This window comes from Anguilla rostrata, chromosome 1 (assembly GCF_018555375.3).
Source record: "Anguilla rostrata isolate EN2019 chromosome 1, ASM1855537v3, whole genome shotgun sequence".
NCBI lineage: Eukaryota > Metazoa > Chordata > Actinopteri > Anguilliformes > Anguillidae > Anguilla > Anguilla rostrata.
Window position 1 is genome coordinate 66,330,297 of NC_057933.1, and position 22,136 is coordinate 66,352,432.

The 22,136-nt window shown below is 38.9% G+C and overlaps 1 protein-coding gene across 1 annotated transcript in view; it reads left to right on the forward strand.

Annotated features, from left to right (window-relative positions):
- Nucleotides 1–22,136, forward strand: part of syngap1b (synaptic Ras GTPase activating protein 1b) — a 105,564-nt gene that overhangs the window by 40,655 nt on the left and 42,773 nt on the right. Inside the window, 2 exon segments of the mRNA XM_064350922.1 lie at nt 16,804–16,898; nt 18,742–18,863. Of these exon segments, the coding sequence (XP_064206992.1) occupies nt 16,804–16,898; nt 18,742–18,863 (217 nt within the window).

Sequence of the window (22,136 nt, forward strand, 5' to 3'; positions counted from 1 at the left end):
GTTTTTATTCTTTGTCCCTATCGCCATCTTTCCCTTTATTCTTCTGCTTCTGCATGTCTCTCCCCATCTCTTCTATTCATTTGGCTGTCTCTCATTGATCTGTCAAAGGTGGTTTCCCTCTCTCTTTTAACCGTGAGTGCAGTTAAAAATTAGGATTTGTAAAATGAAAACAAATCCTCTTTGCCCTCTTTGAAATAAAAAATTAAATCCAAATGTGCCATTTGAATTACTCTAAACAGCATTAACAATTTAAGACCAAAGTCCATATGCTAAAACAGATCCAATAATTGACTTTTATACATTTTTCCCACCCCCCTTTTACTGTTTCCAATAAAATCTGAATACCTTTCATTAGTTAAAAATTGCTTAATGTTACAGCTTCCTTTACCCTTTGGTAATTGGCTGTTACCCTCCCTTGAATAACAAAATTTACACACACACTGCAGTGACAAGATTCTGTTCATATCTGAGGCTTGCCTTTCCAAGGCAGGCAGTCTTAATGTTTTAACATTTTAAAAAGTCACCATTGATGGGTGCAACTTTAATATGGAGCCATTTCCTGTGAGTCTGACAGTGTCTTTTTACTGAAATAGGTGAAATAAGGCTATGGCCCTATGGGCTGCCTGGCACAAGCAGTGCTTTTTCTGCTCTTGTCTAGCCAAACATATTTTGGAGTTTTTCCTGAAAACACTGCATTTCAGACCTGCAGCATCTGACCGAAACAATTGAAATAAACGATTTGCAAATTGCATAATTGCATTCTTAATAGACTGTTCGTCTTGTCCTTGGAGAACATACAGTCTTGATTTTTTTTAAAATCCAGGCACTTAAAAAATTGGACACTGAAAAAAATAATAGAGGCTCAAATTCAATCTCATTAAATTGCAATACAGGTCCATCTTAGTGGTAAAAAAGGAACAGCTTTTAATATACTAAGAAATGCTCTTCTAAACTGCTGTACTATTAGAGTAACAATAATATAACTTATGCCTGTTAATTTTCAAAAGTATACTAACACCATTCATTTACATTGCAAAGTGTCTGCTGTCCTGGAAGCTTATTGGCAGCAATGTCATTTTAATATTATGATCCAATCCACACAAAAGGAGCTGGGCATGGTTTTCTCGATCTCTATCTGAACAGCCAAGTAAACTCAATATTTTACCTGTGAAGCAAGTTCAGCTTTCACTCTTCTGATGTTTGACCAATTATTTTCCACTTCAAGACCATTGCTGTGTATTATTTATCTTAAGAAAATGCTATCTTGTTTTATTTTGAATGACATAGTTATTAATTTTAGGAATTGGCCCGCTGATGTTGAATTTTAATTATTGTTGGCCCAATGCCATTTTTACAATGGGGCAGAAGTGCTAAACAAAAGAACAAATGCAAAACACAAATACTTTCAGTAGGAACGCGGCTGTGTTTTTCTTTATGGGTATGTTTTCCCACTTGTTTTTTGTTTTTCTCAATATAATTGTTGTTTCAAGTTTGTCGTTGTGTTCTTTGATATCTGCAACTTTGCAGACTTGAGAGTGGCTGGCCAGCTTTTTTATGTGGGAATCTATGCACGTAACATTGTGTTATGTTGTCACATTGCTGATGTGCCACCCAATCCCGCAATTCCTCTGATTTTGACAAAGGTTCTGCCAAGTGAGCCAACACTCACATGACCTGCCAAATAATCCAACATTCACATAAAAATGCCCCTGGGGGTTACTCAGTGACATCTGAAATGTCCACACTGTGAAGTCTTTGCATTTTTGTGAGTGAATCAACGAATGAATGAATGAATAATGCAGCCATTCTCTGCTTCAGTTGATCTTTAAGCTTTGTTGCTATTTTAAGTTACTATCCTGTATAATCGGTTATTGTATTACAGGCGGCCTGGTGGAGAAATTCCCAAAGATAATTTTTCTTTGTCCTCTTTTAAAGTTTTCAGTGAGCAAGTATTTACCACATAGTCTGTGTAGTTTTCCAGAATTTATTTGGAGCCAGTGGCCTTAAAAATAGGCTAAAGACTGAAGTGAACTCTTGTGTGGTGCTTATTGTGGTTTTCCTTTAAAGTGACTGTAAAGGTAAATCCGTGAATGGCTTCAGACTACATTGTATGGGGTTATTATGGTATACATTAAGCATCAGAAACAGTACGAGAAATCAATTGCATTGCAATATCAACTTATGTCAGTCTAAACATTTCCATCTGTTCCTATGTGTGGATTGAATGGGTGGAATTCTGTTTATCACCAGGCTCTGAGCTTTTGGGTCCAGGTCCTTCATGATATCATTACGGACCTGATGTAATGGCCAATAAATGTCTTAATGTCATTGCATATCTCCTCCCATAGTTAGAGGCAAACAAAAATAGTTTGTCCCGCTAAAACAACCTCTTTGAGTCTGAGTGAAACACTCCTTTGTCATCTAGGATTATCAATAGAGATTTGTAATAGTTAGCTGTAGATATTTAGTGTTTTATGTTTAATCCCGCTACCAACATTATCCCTCTCCCAGTCCCTTTCTCCTACCTTCTCCAGCCCTCTCCCTAGTGCTCCCTAGCTGGATGGCTGGCTAGGCTAGTTGTATTACTGTTGAGCCATCAATAAAGCTATAGATTTTGTTTCGTTATCTTTATTTTGTTTTGTTTCGTTATCAAGTCTACGTTTGCATTGCAAGAGATGAAGAGGTTTACTTCTTGTTCGACAAAATATTTGAAATGGGCAACATATTTCTAGATTGTTATGCGATGTAATTGGATGCAAATATTCAAAATATGGTTTATGCAAATATGCAATCTCTTTATAATGGAATGAGTGGGAAATTACTCATTATTCATTATTTGGCAATTCTATGGAAATACCCAAATTATGTGATAATCCGTTGTACAATTAAGTGGTTTCTACGGTATATGTTTGATGTAGCTGGCGCTGTATCTCTTTTCATTGCACTTGCAGCCGTGAAGCTCTTTGCCAATCTTGATATAGATGTAGCCATGCTAGCCATGTGTGTTTGTTTACTTGTGAGTAGCATGGTTTGGGAGGAGTACAGGGGGAAGGTGGGGTGCTCCTGACCACAGCCATACAATCTCGAGTTTTTTTTTGTTTTTTTTTTAACAATATGCCTGATTTGGAATGTGTGTCATTATAGCTATTGACATTACTTAGAATAGGTATTCGGTAGATGTGTAGTAGATACATCCCTTTGTGATAATTTATTGTTTTTTCATCTATTTATTTTCAGCCACTTTACAACCACTTTAAACGTTTTTAACAGCACTGGCAAAAGGGCAGTGATGGCATAATTGCTGTGTCTGCACAGAAGCCACCTGGGGCGTCTACACTGTGTAAAGTGCTGACTCATGGTTATATCTTCCTATGCTATTTGCTTTTGTGTGTTATGTATCGTGCCTCTACTTTTGTGCTCAGGTAGAGTGAGCCATGATTCCAATTGTTGGCATTGTGCTGCAATGTTTGTTGGCCGTCGCCCATGACGATGCCCTATGGTGGGCTGGCACCTATTTGCAGGGTGCTGCAGAAATCAAGCTAAGCTTTGGCCCTGCCAGTGGGCATAGTATTCTCATTCATGAAAATTAGTAATTTTGTTACAATTTTAATACCCTTTTAAAAACATTTTTTTCAGTGCAACATGGGATATAAAGGGTTCCTTTGTATTCCCCTTTCTTTCCCCAGTATTCAAAGGTCCGTAGTGATTTCACTTAGTTTCATTGTTACCTGTGCTGTTCAGGAGAACCTCAACCATCTGCATATTTGTGGACATTTCTACAGTTCACATAGGTTGTGTGCATCCAGGGGTCAGAACTACAGAATGGCTGCTATTTGTAATTTGATTGTGCTGCCACATGAATGAATGTGAATGCAAAAAACCTACATTGCATTGTCTCTTATGCCAAACTGTTGCAGCTAGCAGTGTTGGGCTTTTTTAGCACTAGGATGGGATGGAAGTCCTCCAGGGAAAATTAAGTTGTTGTTAGAAAAGGTGTTGATGAGCCAAAAGATGTTGATGTGCCAACAGGAAGCACTCTTCCCCCTGGGCCACATATTAAAAAATTCAAGGGCCCTGCACAGTGATGGGACAATGGACAATGGACGGTCCCTCAGATGAAATACTGAATCAAGGCATCGGTCATGCTGGAGCCATTCACTAGGAATCTCACTAAACACATTCTGAATAACTCCAGTTAGATTAATGACCACAGCGAGTCAGAACCTCATAGCTTATCATCTGAGTTGAAGGATGGCACCTTCAGATGGATGCCCCCAAAAACTGTGTTGGGGCGTTGGATTTCATTGACCATGAAAGCAAACATAATTGAAGAGAATTTATGTGTGAAAATGAAGAAATGTGGCTGAGAATTAACAAAGAGGGGAAATTAAGTGGTAGCGAGGAAGGCAGTAAAGAAGTAAAAGAATACATTTATATAAGGGTGAAATCACTAATTGATGGTAACCATGGTAATAATTATAGAGCTGGTAGTGACTGGAAGATACTGGAGGGGAGATAGGGATAGTTCACCAATTGGTATTAAAGATTATTTTTGACCACAGTGCTTTTATTTTTTACATATATGTCTTTCTGCAATCATTGTACTTGCACTCCATATGCCCTTCAGTTTGTCAGTCCCTCAGTCTAATTTCTAACTTCATTTTTGATGTCATTCCTTAACCAATTTCTCTTTCTCTCCTTCTCTCTCTCTCTGTACTATTATGGGTTAAAAGGTTGTAATCATAGGCTTGCAGTTGTCCTGGAAACAGGAGACATGAGACATTAATCCCACACACCCCCATTTAGTCTGAGAATTGCTAATTGGTTGAATCCTAGGTTTCAGCTTTTTCCTCCCTCTCTGGAATAAACCATTTGAAAATGAGGAATAGGAGGTTAGATATCTGACACCTCTTCCTCTCTCTCTCTCTCTCTCTCTCTATATATATATATATATATATATTCGAAATAAACTAGGCTGTCATTTTGTCCCCATTCTGTCATAAATAACGAGCAAATGTAAATGTTTTACACCTGTAATATCACTATTATTTTGTGAAGCTCTTCTTCATAGAAAATAGTCAATGAGTTAGCTTACTGTACAGGAAATAGACTACTCTAATCAAGATGCTATTTCTTTAATGACTCCATAATAATCAAAATGATGGTATGGATAATTAAGTTTATTTCACCATCAGTTGCAGCTGTACTGTTGTGATTATTGTTGTAATCAGCATGTGTATGCATGTGTGCGCGCGCTTAAACTATGTACTATTTGTATGGATCGGATATAATATGCTGTTATGCGGCAGCATCCCACACACCATCCCTCATCTTTCACCCTCCCTTTATTTTACTTGCTCCTGTGTGCTGTGTGTTGGAACACACACACAGGGAGAGAGAGAGAGAGAGAGGGAGAGAGAGAGAGAGAGAGAGAGAGAGAGAGAGAGAGAGAGAGAGAGAGAGAGAGAGAGAGAGAGAGAGAGAGAGAGAGAGAGAGAGAGAGAGAGAGAGAGAGAGAGAGAGAGAGTTCATCCCTAGAGCCTCATAGAGTACTTAAAATCACTCCACATCCCATTACTCTTTCTGCACTAACCCCCCGCATTTTCTCCCTCCTCCGTGAAACTGCTGCAAAACCAGGGTACTGCGCGCTGTGAGCTTTAGGCTAGCTTGATCCAACACTTGAAGAACGCCGACCAAACGTCAGTATCCTCTCTGTCACAATACATTCATAAGGTTCCACAAACGCACGTGAAGCGGATTATTGAAATAGTTTGATGATATCGAGAAAGGCGATATGAAGTATTGGAAATCCATCTCGTCGGCGTTCTTTTAAATACATTATTTCTTGTAAGAGACGTGCTTATTTTACCTACTACCCTCGTGGAAATATAAGAGATGACGACCGGTTATCTTTGCTTTAGGGGATGCTGATCCTTCTCTTATAGACAGCCATTCAAGACTGAAGGAATAACCGATGTGTGACAAAGCTTCTCTCTGCATCACATCTATTCTGCAGCTCGGAAGCTGAAAGAGAATTGCTGTATAAGAGATTTGGGTGCCGGAGATTTTTTTCTATCCTTGAAGTAGGCGATTCTAACGGACTGTCAGCGCTCTCTATCTCTTTTCAACGAAGGATTGCATACATATAAAACATTTGGCACACCGTAGGCTACAGTAGCTACATTGGAACACTTTCACACTTTTCTCATATAGCCTAAAACGCATGAACACACAAGCAAACCTCCAGTAAAAAAGAACACACGAGTTGGCTATATATGTGCTAGCGTGTTGTATGTTGTCATGAAGTGACAACACACGTCGGCTACAGTCTATGTACAAATAAAGATAGAACTACTAAATGTAGCCTGTGCTTTTGATCATGGGAAATATTTTTGTTCATGAAGAGATTATATGTAGAGTGATCATGCTGTTATGTAGGCCTAAATAAAGGATACATATAGGCTATTGAACTATCGATTAAATACAGTGAACTTGAAATGTAATTATTCATTTTTTGGAAGCAAATAGAAGAAAATCGTCCAAAAGTACATTGTTTTTAGCTTACAGCAATCAAAATAATATATAAAGAATCACTATACAACCAAAACATGAGAGAATTTCGCCTCGGAAGCGATTCTGCAGGTTACCGAGGAAACGGCAGTGGGATAGCGACTCAGCGTGTGGATTGTGGAAGGGTCTGGGGCAAGGGAGCGAGTGAAAAAGATCAGGGAGAGGCCGGGGACACGGAGCTCTCAGCGAGACTGCCTGCCGCGGAACAGCCGCTGCCGGTGCTGGAGAGCGTGGCTGGGGGGAGCTGGAAGAATGAACCGAATATCCGTGAGGAATTCTAACATTCGCTTCATTTGGAAATAGGCAACATTTTTTGCAGTCTCTGTAGCTGTTTTCACATTTCAATTATCTTATAGATGACATATTAATCTGCAATCATACCTGAACGTTGTATTGGTTGCCTGTATTTATTCATTGGAAAACAAATATATACGAAGAGAGGGTTGAAAGAGAAACGATTTACGAAATACAAGTAAGAATTGAAACACAAGCGATAATTTCCCTGAATTCAGTAAGGTTGGTGTTTAACCTGTGCTATTTAAACTTGGGTAGTCGACGGAAAGCTTTTTGGAACGTATGGTGGTCATTTAACCTGTATATGTATTTTAAGAGTGCTCATAACTGTCAGTAAAAGAGGCATAGTCTCGCTAATGTATTGCACTTATACTATGGTGTGAAAAAGAATTTATTATACTTTTGTGTACTTGAAAAGGGATTATTTTATAATTGCAGCTTCTTAACACTCCTGCTTATAGGCTTTTGCCTTCGGATAATGCTTTAGGGTTACGTTGGGGGCGTACGTGGTATCCTATCCAGAAATATTTTCTTCTAAATTTACTTATTTATTTTATTAATTAAATTAATTAATTTATTTGTACATTGACTAATGAAGCAAAGGATCGTAGTATGTTATTATTGGGGTATATCTGTAAACTATTTGACTGGCCATATTTAATTATATTTGAATAATCTTCAGATTTTGGAATTTGAATAATCTTGCATGATGAAGACAAATACATATGAATCCAAAAAATACAATTACTAGCAGTACTAGTACATGGATATTGTTAAAGTTAACTATAGCAATGCATATTATGTGCACTGTTGAGGTGCTCTGTTCAGTTGTCACACTGCTACCTGTATTGCTACCATGGCACACGCTTATGAATACACCCACATACAGCAGGCTAAATGTAAATACGGATATATCATTCATTTCTGCACATTCACATCACTCATTTTGATTGATCACATTTTGGCTTTGGGCTGAAGGGAAAATAAAATAAAAACAAGAAGAAACTCCTAGACACCAAGGGGCTACGGGTTTGAGGCTGTCTCCACATCTCTCCAAATAAGAAGTGTGAACAAAAAAACAGACCTATCTGAGGACACATTTTCAAGACGACTGGGAACAAATTTGAACTGTGGCCATCCTTTCCAGGTAGGATCCTCCAACATTTGGGAAATTTGTATACCTGTTTTGTTTTAATAATAAGTCTGGTTTCCTGGAAACCTATTGTTCTTATCCTTTTTCTTATATCACTACCATTGGTAGTTGCTAAGTTTACAAATGTTCGTCAAATCTTTCACTCATCAGATGTGTACTGTAAATATGTGCAAACTGCTTGTCATGAATCAGGGTGACTAGGTACCCCCAGCCATGCCTAATTTGAAACATAACTTTTGCATTACTCTTGGCATGAGTGGAATGCTTTTCATTGCTTGAGGTAATAAGCCCAGCACAAAATGGCTGGCAAAATGCATTTTCGCACATGTGTATAACTCCTCACACCATTTGCATGCAAATATTACTTTGAAGGTAGGTGTGCATAATCTAGTTTACTTAGCTCTTGGTCCCTGCCTACACACAATATGGCCACCATTAATCAGTGTTTCTATGAGGTTTGCCAGAATTCACTCATTCATCTTACTTACTTCCTGTTTCTCCTGTGTGGTACTGTTTTCTTGAACATGGTATATTACATATATTTTCAAGTGAATCTTGATTTGAATAGCTGTAAAAGAAAATATTCCACTGCATTTTTTACTTGGGTGTTTAATGCTGCAGGCAATGGTTGAGTCAATACTGTAACATATCTGTTAGTTCATGGAATGATTGATTGAAAACATGAGCGATTGCGTCACCACTTAGCACCAAGATAATTACATCCATTGTATGAAAATGAAGAAAACCATGCTTACTATCACCACTACTACTAATGCTGCTACTACTACGAATATAAGAATGTTGTTACTGTACTTGTAACTGGAAACAGAAATTACCTTGGTACCTTAAGGTACCTTAAGGATACTTCTCAGCATTTTTCCCTTTGACCAAGTGCATGTACTGCATATGCACGTAGCCTGTATGTTTTTATGCTTTAATCTATATCCTCTTGTGACCCGGCAGAAAAAAGTTAAAGCATTTCATAAGCATTTAATTTCATGGCCCAATACAGGCATCTTGCATGATAAAAATGTTGCTGTGAAAATAATAAAAAATATGCAATTAAATATATTTTTATTATCTCTTTTTGTGTAGGTTTCGGCATAATATAATATTTTGATCTTGAAATTAAGATCAAAGAATCCTGTCCCCTATAGGGGACAAAAAGTAACTGCTTTGTTTTAGGAGGATATTGCTTGAACAAATACAGTAGCTAGTTTGAGAGAAAAAGTCACACATATTTCACTTCATAAATGTTTCTGTTTACAAAATCTCTACTAAAAATGAGTCAAGGTTAAAGTCATGTCGTGTTAAGTTTGCAGTAACAATGTTTGTTGAACATCCTGTGTATTTACAAATATAGACTGAATGTTCATGAATGGATTCTTAAAAAACCTTTAACTTCCTCTTTTAATACTGTCATAACAAACTTAATGCACAATACCATTTACATATTGTGCTTTAACTGCTTAAGCTACCAAAACTCAGATGACAAACATGACATAAAAATCAACTAAAATGACCATACATACAAATATACACAAGTAAATACAGTTGCTAACAATTTTTCTAACAGTGCGTTCTAAAATACATTTTACTGAAATTTATGAACTATCAAATATGAATGTCTGTCAGAGTGTGTATGTTGTTCATGGATATCCATAAAATGTGTTGCATATAAAAGGCAGATGCCCATACTCTTTCTTTGCCCCTACCTTCTCTCTCTCTCTCTCTCTCTCTCTTTCTCTCTCTCTCTCTCTCACCCTTGCTCTCTAAGGGAGTTAGCTGGAAGCTGTTAACACCCACACGCACATACACTTGAGCCCAACATCAGATTTACATTCAGAATGAAACGGTGAACTCGCTCACTCTCTCTCTCTCTCTCTCACTCTCTGTCTCTCTCACACACACACACACACATGCACACACATGCACATACACATACACACGCACACACACACACATGCATTTAGCTACATGCACATAGACACATGCGGAGACAGAGAGAGAACGAGAGAGAGATAGAGAGATAATTTATGCATCAAACCACATCAAATCGCAATAGCAGTAAAATATGTTTTATGGTACTTCTGCCCTTCAAAATGTGTTGTATGTGCTGTGTGTACATTTTCATACAATGAGTTTAAATGCTGCGCTGCAGGATGGCTGCATACTAGATTGCACATAATACACTTTATGTTGTATAAAAAACAAAAATACATAAAAAACTAGTCCTTCAGGCGTCATCCATATTATAAATCATTTTGAAGAGTGAATGTTTAAATTTAGATATGTTTATTTAGTATATTTTGAGTGTCTGTGTGTCTTCCATTCTGTCTTTCTGTTCTGTGTCTGTGACTCAAATGGATGGTACTTGGAATTGTTGCCATAGAAACCAAACAAAGAGCTGGAATTTTGATTAAAACGGTTGAGAGTGCGAAATGGAATGGTACCTACTGTATAAATAAAATGCTTTTGCATTGCGTAATTATTTGAGCTATTTTAATGATGCGTGGCAATTTCATTGATTTCATACAGTAGATACAAATGGTTAGTCTTAGAGCATGTGTCATATTTCCAACATTTTCTTGTCGTTAACACTACAGTGCATTATAAAATGTTGCCATCTTACATTGATTAATGGTTGATCCTTGGAGATGGAAGGTATTTTTTTAAATTATTACTATGAAAACTTGAACCAAGAAGCCTCTCCCACTGAAAGACATCCCTCCAATATTATATACTCTAAGTAGATATTGAATTTGATATTTTTTTATTTTATTTTTTGCTTTATGCTTGGGACGTGGACTTGATTTGTATATCAAGAATCAAAATATGTTTTTTAAAGTGTAATTTAAAGAAAAGAGTATAGGATTATAGAGAAGATATTTTTGCTAAAACCAGAACTCTTGGCTAGAGCAGAGGAAGTGGATGATGCTAGATTTTGTCATAAACATGTTTGATTGGGGGAAAAATGTACTAAGATGGGGCAGGAAGGACCAATTAGATGATAAGTGTTACAAAATTATGAGACAGTGAAGTTCTCACCATTGTACTTTTATTGCAATTTTCACTTTCATTTGTAATTTTTTAATTGAAAATATCCTGTCTTGACCTTTAATGGCACTGAACTGTCAGGTTACATTTTTTTATGAGGATTAGTTAATGCAAAATACATGTAAAAGCTGTGTGAATTAAATTTAAGTAATGCATTAATTAGTTATTTCATCCATGTCATATCATTAATATCAATATTTATTGTGCTACATTGTTATACACTTTGTAGTGGTTTTATTTCAAATGCCTTGTGTCTGTTTTACTCAATGCTTGGGCTCAGGTAATGAATGCTGTATTTTAAAGTAAACTACATGAAGTAACTTTTATAGTGTCTGTTCTAACCATTTATTAAGCTAGCCAATTAATGTCATACTTTAATTATTTAAAGCTTTTAATTACAATTTAATGTTTAAATTTTATAATTTATAATTATTTTAATAGTCTCAAATAAAAAGAGAGATAAATGATATATGATATTACTGTTACATTGATTTTAATGAGTTCAGAATATTAAGTGAATAAATGTACTATAGGCAAATTTTTCACAACAAATTCTCACTGAGTGAAATTTTACTTGTAAAATTTTACATCCAGACAAATCATGCCTTTTAAAAGGAAGCTCTGATAGCATTCAGCGTGACCAATATGCTGTAATAGCAAATCAGGAAGTGGGCACGGCACTGTATTCCAAATCAGTCCTGTCCTGTAAGTATACCTTAAAACAAGGCTGCCCAACCCTATTTCTGGTGATCTACTGTCCTCCAGGTTTTCACTCCAGCCCTAATGAAGCACAGAGCAGCTAGACATCTCATTGAGCTGCTAATTAGTAGAATCAGGTGTGCCAAATTAGGGTTGAAATGAAAACTTACACATACAACACTGCCTTAAAAACATTTATATAAAAAATAGTATTTATTAGGAAACAATTTTAGTTTAGACACAGATATCCTTTGAGTTGAGTGAGACAAAGGGTCCTGTTCAGTGGTCTTTTTGTAGTTCATCTTTACATCAGTTCATAATGAATATGTGCCTCTCTAAGTGTGTTTTCCTTTTGATTTATTTCCAATAAAATATCAGAGGGCAGGCTCTTCTTTCAAGGACAAAGTTAACGCTTTCTTTCTAAAATATAATTTAAAATCCTTTCCATCTGTGTTCAATGAATATCAGCTTGAGTTTCATATTTCACCAAATGCAACATGTTCCCCACTGGCACACGTTTTTGAAACCATAGCAATAAGGTTTTGTAAGGTATTAGTTAATAACAGCATTGTAGTAACATTTTACAGTGATTGCTTTTCCACCCCCAAAGTAGTCAAAACAACTTGATAGTGTTTTATGTTCCTGGTGGGTAAAAGAAAAAAAAAACTGTTGCTACTATCATTTTATTCAACACAACCTTATATAACCTTGCTGTAATATTGTAAAAAGTTTCAATTATATTTTGTGCTAAATGGGTTTGCCATTTCATTCACTTGCTTTCGGTGGATTTAAAAACAATGTATATGTACACGTATATGTTATTGTGTCCTTCATTAAGTTCTTCATTGCACCTATTGCTGTATGACCTGGACTGCATGTTGTATCTCATACTTAAAACACAAAATACTGTGCTCTGTGAATGTTGAAACAGCAAGTGACAGTTGGTAATTCTCCAGACCAATCAGAGTTTCACATGGTGAAAATTTCCAACTGGAGCACAGCTGATGCATGTACTTAAACAGATCAGAACAAAAAGTGGCAACCAGATAACTTTGCCCTATGGGGTCCTGCAGAAAGCCAAGGCCAAAGACTACTCAATATCTACATCAACTACATTGACTCTGTGTGAGGCTTGTACTCTAGATCTATACACTTGTGGCATTACATTACATTTATTTGGCAGACACATTTATCCAAAGCGACGTAAAATAAACACATACCGAAGGTCATTTGAACAACTACAAAACACAGGTCCAATAAGGAACAATACTCATTATGTGACAGTTATCCATAGCCATGAACACATTAAGTCCACTTCACACAGTAGGCATAGGCTAGGTCAGAAAGTTATGGTAAGTCAAACTAGGAGGTATGACGATGAGCTACAGCATCAAGATAACGATACAAGTTAAATATAAGTTCTGGATGGAGATACAATTGTAACATGAAAGTACAAGAGGAACAAGACAGGATACAAGTGATACGAGTCATCCTAGACTGGGAGGTGCCCTGCAGAGTATTGATAGTTTGTCCAGGTTCAGTCTGAAGAGATGCATCTTCAGGCCACGGCAGAAGATGGGCGATGACTGAGTGGTTCGTAGATGACTGTGGATGTCGTTCCACCACTGGGGAGCTAGGGTGGAGAAGCTTTGTGGTCGGGATGAGTGAGAACCATTCACCCAGATGGCATGGAGTGCAAGTCGCCCTGCTGTAGGTAGGGTTGAATCATGCCCTGTAGGTAAGTGGGGGCTGTCCTGTTGGATGGAGTGTAGGCCAGGATTAGGACTTTGAACCTGATTCTGTCAGCACCTGGTAGTCAGTGGAATGACCTGAGCAGGGGAGTGACATATGAGAACTTAAGAAGGTTGAAGACAAGGCGGGCAGCAGCGTTCTGCATCAGTTATAGTGGCTGTATGGCGGAGGCTGGCAGGCTTGCCAGGAGGGAGTTGTAGTAATCTAGACGTGAGATTACCATGACCTGGACGAGTAGCTGGGTGGAGTACATGGCCAGGTATGGTGGAAGGATGTTGTCCAACAGGAATCTGCAGGACCGTGATGTTGCTGTGATGTGCTCCTTGAAGCCCAACTGGTCAACCAGGAACACCCCCAGGCTCTTTGCAGATGAGAGGCACACTGTCCTGTGTAAAGGAAATGGCTGTGTTGTCTTGAGATAGTTACAGTGGTGATCTAGGTTTCTTATTATTGTGGTGCATTGCATTTCCTTTCATTTTGGTATTGAAGTAAAAACACTGGTCTATGTGTGCATTCCATTTTGATGTTGTGAATAATGTTGCATAGCCTTTTTCATATTTGGTCTCATTTCAGTTGGAGGGTTTCTAAGATTTGCAATGTCAGTTGGCCAACTATATAGTAGAAATTACTCTGTATAATTTCTTACAGTGATTAAATTGATTAATGATCCAATTAATGATCGAATAATTAATGAACAGTGGTTAAAATGAAGAAAATAGTAAGGCTTGCTTTGGAGTTTTTGGACATTATGACCACTATACTACAAATCATTTGTGTTTCAGTTAGTGGCTGACTTTTATTTTTGAATATTAGAAATGTCAGTATTTAAGACCTTGTGGCACAAGAATCCTCTGTGGATTTGGGGGGAGTGTTTAATTCTATTGAAGATATGGGGCATTGGTGGCTCAGTGGTAGAGCTCCCCACTGCCACGTCGACGGCCTGGGTCCGGCCAATGCCCCAAAAACCCAGCCACTGGGGATGCGCAAGCCAGTGCATTCCTAGTGCCGGTCCCAAGCCCAGATAAATGGGAGGGTTGTGTCAGGAAGGGCATCCGGAATAAAAACATATGCCAAATCAAATATGCAGATCTGATCCGCTGTGGCGACCCCTAACGGGAGAAGATTTAATTCTATTGAAGGCCAGATATGGAATCTAAAAGAGATTATAGATGCTTAGTTTTTTTTTTTTTTATACAGAAAATTGCTTTCCATGTCTTGTGGATCTACTCTGATTCTTTTTCTTTGCTTGCATGTATTACGTCTTGTCTAGTTATTGGACAGCACAAAGGCCCATTTTAGTGCCATACATGTAAAATCCTTCAGAGAATTGATAGATTTTCTTCCAGTTTGTGAAAGAAGTGACTGATCCTAGCTGAATTTGGGTAATAGAATGAAATTCAGTCAAAGGAGGCAGAGAAGTGGACTAAGGCATCTAGCCAAGAATTACAGGAAATGTGCTTTATACACTGTCAGATGTGCCATGGCTGGATAGTACTGCAATGTAACGTGCACAAAGCAAGTGGAAGGCATACTTTGTAGAATTTTTTGCTTTTCTGTGGTCCTCCTCAACCCTCCCCACTAACCACCATTTTTATATTTTACGTCCGTGTTTAAAACATTCTTTTTTAAAAACATTATATTTCTGTTTTTCGATAGATGTTGCGGAAAAGCAATTTCAAGGTTGACTCTGGTTTTTGAGCGAGCTCTGTTGGCTTGTCGCTTCACTTCGCTGTACTTGGGCTTATTCACCTTCGCCATTCCAGTAACTAGCTAGCTACAAACACTCTGCTGAAACCTGATTCCACCCACAGGCCCTGCAGCCACACCCACCCCTCCCCATAAAAGAGCGTAAAGCCCAGAAATGATCCAAACACATCTTAGAAGAAAACATACAGGCAGAGGACCACAGATTTGGCAAATGTATGCAGAGACAGATTGCCGGTGTATCAGAGATATGACTGAGCATGGTTATTTTATAATATTTTAAAGGTAAAAATCCAGCATTTCTACTACCCACGAGAAGATCACATCACCTGAAATCCATAAGCAAATACTTGCCATTTTGACCAAAAACTATCGCTAAAATCTGCTAAAAAATCTGAAAAAATCTGCTATCTGTGCTTGCGTGTGTGTGCATGTGTGTGCACAAACATGTATGTATGTGCACATGTGTGTGTGTGTGTGTGTGTGTGTGTTTGTGCAGGTTTGCATGCTTGTTTGTATATGTATGTAGCTGGAGCCTCATATGCCACGATGCTGGTGAAAAATGGTGTGTTACTTTACTACTTGACATGCACTGCTGTGCCTTTTTAGTAGTGTGATACGCCAGTCACAACAATAAAACTTATTTTCAATTGTACACTACTTGAGAGGCTACAAATCAGTTTAAAAAATGAGGATGGATGAAAAGAGACTGATTGTATCACATTGTGGAAAGAGGGAGGGAGGGAGGGAGGTAGGGACAGAAAGAGGTGTTATGAAGACGCTGAGGCAAAAATACATGAAATACATGGTGTGAGATGGTGAGGTTTGAGCACATAAAAAGGACTTGGAGAAGGTAGAAACGGAGGGATTGCATGAAAGGATAAATGTAGATTATAAAAGAAGAAAGGGAAAGCGCAGAAGGAGGGAGAGAAGGGGGATGAAGGGAGGAGGAGGATGAATATACCATTTGAATTATGTAAAAGAGGTGCGTGGGAGAAAAGGAAAGACATGGAGGTGGTTAGAAGGAAAGGGAGAGGGAATGTATTTGCAGCCATAAATAAAGAAAGAGTTAACATTGATCGTCTGGGAATGGGAAGCTGAAAGGCAGTCTGTGCATCTATCATCACACCGTCGAAGGCTTTTTTGTCGACTGTCCTGCTGTTAAAATCGCACTCCCGAAAACTGCTCATTGACTGACTGGCTTACACACTGACTGACTGACTCACTGAATAAGAGACTACTGACTCATGGACGGAAGTCAAGTAAGAGCACTGTTTGTTTATGCCGCAATCTCTACTGGCTGTTCTCCCCTAACTGTATGTAACACTGATTGCTAACATTTGCCTCACAGAATACCAAGGCGAACTGTCTCCCCAGACTGCCATTAATAAACACTCACCATTCATCTGCCCAGTAAGCCTGGCCTTCTACTGAGAAAGAAAAAATGACTATGCAGTGAAAATCAGGTCCTGTATTAAACCTACACGGCCATATTGGTTCCTATTTCACCCTTTCCTCTCCTTTCTCGCTCTCTTCCCTTCTCCCCTGCCTGTCTCTCTGTCTCTTGCCTCTAGAGCACGCTCGCGCCCGTCGAAAGAGCATAGCTACCGGGAAACAGCCAAGCATGGAGATCCCTCCCACAGCCCCCCCTCAACCCTTCCGACAATCCGTGAGTACCCCTCCTTCCCGGCCTCCTTCCCTCCCTCCCTCCCTGCATTCGCCTGTCTCCCATCAGACCTGCCACCAGTTTGCGAGCACCCCTCCCCTCCCTCGTTCCCTCCCCTTCTCTCTGTCCCCCTCTTTCTCTCCCTCCTTCGCTGCCTCTCTCACTCCCTCTACCTCCCACTTCTGCTCTCGGCCCTGCAGACAGGTGGTGGGCACCTCTCCCCTCCCTCGTTCGCTGCCTTTCTCTCCCTCCCTCTACCTCCCCCTGCCTCCCCCCTCCTCCTCCACTTCCTCCTCATCCCTCATTCACTGGGCTGATGACTGGAGGGTTGCAAGTTCAAATCCAGGGACAGGAATCTGTGTTGCACCTCTGCCCTCGATTGAGGTATGTGACCAAGATCTGGCGTGTTGAGAAAGCTTCCTGCAGAAATGTGATCGACAGTCTGTGGGTTGTGCTAAATGCCAAATGTGATGCAGGAAGAGAAAGACATTTCAGTGATATTTTGTTCTTTTTTGGAACACAAGGAAAGGAATCTGTGACATGGTGGATAGAGGTTAGAGAGTGAAGGTGTGAATTTGAGTTCCTAATGGGACACTGCAGATGTCCTGCAGTACAATGAAAGGTGCTTCACCAAAGGTGCTGCAGAAACAAGACAGGTTCCAGATTATATTTCAAGAATGAAATGATGTCCTGTTGGTTGTACTGAATCAGTTTACTTTTCAGTATACTGATATGAATAAATGAAACAACCAATAAAGAGAAAGTCAATGTATAATATGTGGGAACTTTGCGCTCCTACACAGTATAGTACATTTGATCTTCGGTCATTGATGGCAGCAATAAAGACTAGTGGCAGATACTATGTATTATTGTCTTGTTAACCCGTTACCTGTTCCTAATCCAGGTTTAGATTCAGTGAGGGACAGTGTACTTCGACCTATTTAAGGTTTAATCAGGATAATGTTAAATTCCATTAGTGTAAATAGTGACTGTCTATGTTCAGTAAGTGTTTCTATGTAAGAGATTCCATCAAAGAAAAATAGAATGCATTCAATTAATTATTTGGTGGTGCAAACCAGACTATTCATGAGCGCACAAATGTCTGATGAATCATAACAGTTATATAAATTATTTTAAAAATGCATATTATGCTTTATTGTATGTCCAGTGTATTTTGAGTCTGTTTTATCAAACATGGCTATATTTGGATATCAATAAATGTGCTATTACGGAATTAATTTATCATATGATTTTATGGTGCGTGATTTAGTAATCAGGCAATGGTGTTTGAGTGCATAGTATTGTGAAAGACTGTACTGAAACTGCAATATAATTCTTAAATCTCCTCCACTGAAGATTTAAGTTAGAATCTTATGTGACTCTTCTTCTTTATGGGATTATACTTCCCTCTACTGGTAATATGCCACTAGTGCAGGCTATGATTAAAAAGTGTGGGAACTATGGTTGAAATTTTATTTTTCTCTTATTTCATCTTCTCCCTAGTTTATATATTTCTTTCATATGTTATGTTATATTGTATTGTATCTTGTTTTCACTCACATTTTCTTTGTCTCTCACTCCAAACATACTTTGCCATTCTTTCAAATTAGTACATAATTTGTTTTATTTTGTTTTTCTTTGCCCTTTCCATCATTTTCTTTTCCACCGCTTTTGTATTTTCTCTCTTAAACCAATTTCTGCCCTTTGCTTATACTTCATATCTCACCTTTCAGTCTCTCATTGCTCTTCTCCCCCTACGTTCACTCTATGACTCTTAACCTTGCTGGTCTTTTTACTCCGCCGACCTGTTTGATGGCCCTTCCCCCCCTCTGACCTCTCCCTGCAGAGTTTCCTCAGTAGACGCTTGAAGGGCTCCATCAAGCGGGCCAAGAGCCAACCCAAACTGGACCGCACCAGCAGCTTCCGCCAAATGATCCTGCCTCGTTTTCGCAGCGCTGATCAGGACAGGTACTGGACCTTTTCAGTTCAGACTACGCGTGTTCCAGTCAGCTACAACTGTGTCCCAAAACCGGAATTTTCCCCTATCACTGTGTGTCTATGAGAAAGAATGGGTTTAGAGTATTAATATGTGTGATGTAGGATATTAATATGTATTTTGAGATCATATTTTCTAATTGGCCGATATGTCCCTAAGTGAACAGCGAGTGAATTAGTTTGTGTGTGGTAGTCTGTGCATGTAAACTGCAATATTGGTAAATGGTAAATGGACTGCATTTATATAGCGCTTTTATCCAAAGCGCTTTACAATTGATGCCTCTCATTCGCCAGAGCAGTTAGGGGTTAGGTGTCTTGCTCAAGGACACTTCGACATGCCCAGGGCGGGGTTTGAACCGGCAACCCTCCGACTGCCAGACAATCGGTCTTACCTCCTGAGCTATGTCGCCCCAATATTGAAACCTGCACTCAATTAGCATCTGTTTTAGTTTGCATTGTCTCCTTTCTTCAAGTGCAAATATCTCCTTGTCTCCCCACCATCTCTTGTTTGCACTGTTTTGCATTTGCGCCTGTAGTTATGGAGCAGTTTTAATATTGCAAGAACCCTGGTGTTGAGATGCCAGCAGACCTCACACGATGTCAGATTTGGGTCCTGCGTGACATCCTGTGACGTCACAGGTCATTCCTCTGTCAATGACACATCATCCTGGACCAAAGAAGAGAACATTCTGCAGCTTCACAGCTCTAGGCCAGCACCCCAATTTAATTTTTGCTCTGTGTGTGTTATAATTAGGCCATGGCTGGCATCAAGAAATAGGTGTTAGAGAACTGTGGAGTTTGCGGGATCAACTCCCAAGTAGGGCACTGCTGTTGTACCCTTGAGCAGGGTATTATCATGAAGTTGTTCATTAAATACCCAGCTGTCCAAACACAGATTATATGTACATTGTGAGGAAAGCTGCCCCAGAAAAGGATATCTGCCAAGTGAATAATTCCTTTCAAATTACCAAAAAAGGACTGCCAATTGCATTCTGTTTCATACTTACATCCAACATCACAGGCAGTAAAACTAAAAATACAGTCCAGTCCAATCATTGGACAATTTTGTATGTGGTTTTCTGTGGTTACTGAGAGTCACAGGTGCAGTAGAGAGGGACTCACTCTTACACTTGTACATTAGCCTTCATTTGCTTGAATTGGTTTTATCAGGCACTTCCATGCCAGATTTCCTGGCTTGCATGCAAATTTCTTGCCTGTTCAAAGTAAAACTGTGCATTGCCTTTCAGTATGCAGGCTTTTTGTCTGCTTTAGATCATATACACACAAGAGTGGCCTCTGTTCATGCTACAGGCACACTTCCCACTCATCAAGTATGCTGTAGAGACAGTGGGACACTTGTGGCTGGGTTTTGGTATTTATGTCCCACCCTCTGGTAGTATTTTCCTGGGGAGAATACAAGTTTCTATTGATACAAATACATTATATATTGCAAACAGCCTGGAAATATCAACTAATGCAGAAATAGTGACAAAATCAACTGTATTATGGACCATATTTCAATGTGACCAAAAGTCAGCAGTGTGCACAGACCAATAGCAGTTTCATTTAGATGCCTATGAAGAGCTGGTCTTAGCAATCATCATAGCTTATCTTTGCCTGGGTGTCTTGGTGACAAAGAAAAGGTGTCTCATTATAGTCACTCACTATAGATGAAGGGTTCAATTAGTTCCCGCCTCATTTTCCTTTTCTCATACAGTGCTGTGAAAAGTATTTGCCCCCTTCCTGTATTATTGCATATTTGTCACGCTAAATGGTTTCAGATCTTTAGACAAAATGTAATATTAGAACCTGCGTAAACACAAAACACATTTAAAAAATAATTATTTCATTTATTTAATTTCATTTTAATTTACACCCATCTGAAAAAGTAATTGCCCCCTTAGCTGCTCAATCAACCAATTAACCAAATTAAAATGTTAATTAGATTCAGCTGATTGAACACAGTCAAGCTTGATTGAAGCCAGCCCTGTTGAATCCAAACCTCACTCATATTGAACCTTACCATTAGTAAGTAAGTCACCACAAAGTTCCTACAAGCACACTATGCTATGATCAAAGGAAGTTCCTGAAGAGACGAAGAAAAAAAGTTGTTGAAATATGTCAGCCTGGAAAGGGTTACAAAGCTATTTATAAGACTCTGGGGCTCAACTTAACCTCAGTGACAGACATTATCTCCAAATGGAGAACACTTGGAGTTTTTGATAATCAGCAGGTACAGAAGGATAAGTTCTTTGGGGATACACTAAATGCGGTTCCTGGTGAACTATGGCATTTGCTTAAACAGTTCACACTAAGGAGTTATCTTGTCAGTAAAGTGATATTGTTTCCCGGTATTATGATGTATCATTTGTGATCATTATCGAAAAGTACATAAATTGTCAATGGATGTTATTGGCTTATTTAATCTTTCATCTTCAGATCGTTCTACCTTCTGTACTTGTTTATCTTCAGTCAGGCATTATGATGGACACAGTCTGTTAAAATTATTATGTTTTACTTTATATAAAATACCGCTCTATACATAGCTCAGGAGGTAAGAGCGGTTGTCTGGCAGTCGGAGGGTTGTCGGTTCGAGCCCCACCCTGGGTGTGTCGAAGTGTCCTTGAGCAAGACACCTAACCCCTAAATGCTCTGGTTAATGAGAGGCATCAATTATAAAGCGCTTTGGATAAAAGCGCTATATAAATGCAGTCCATTTACCATAATGACACTAACTACCTAAGTGCCATTTAGCAATGTAATAGAACAGATTATTTTTAACTTGATCAAAAACAGCTGAATGCAAAATTCTATTATTACGGAAACGGTGTTGTTTTGATGCACCATTTCCACAGATAGTTAGTGGTGTTAGAGGTGCAGTGGTGTGAACTCAAGGTGTAAACCCTTGCTAAATTTGCTGAACCTGGCCTGTCAAGAGTTGACAGTCAAAATTTACTAACTCAATCTTGTATGTCCGTGTGTGGATAAGGCTGAATTTTCATTATTAATTAATGCAGCAAACAATGCCCTGAAAGCCCTAGATGAAATCAGGGGTCAAGGATATTTGTAGTCATCAATGTACAAGGACTGCAGTTCTCTTAAGGGACTTCAAAGCAAAGGGCTTATTTCCCTTTTGAAGATGGTGAGGCTGGGGGGCAGGGCTCTGTTGTACTCTGGGGGTTGGACTTAGTTGCTACTGTCAGCATATAGTCTTTCCATCAGGGTTCATGCCACTGCACTGCTCGA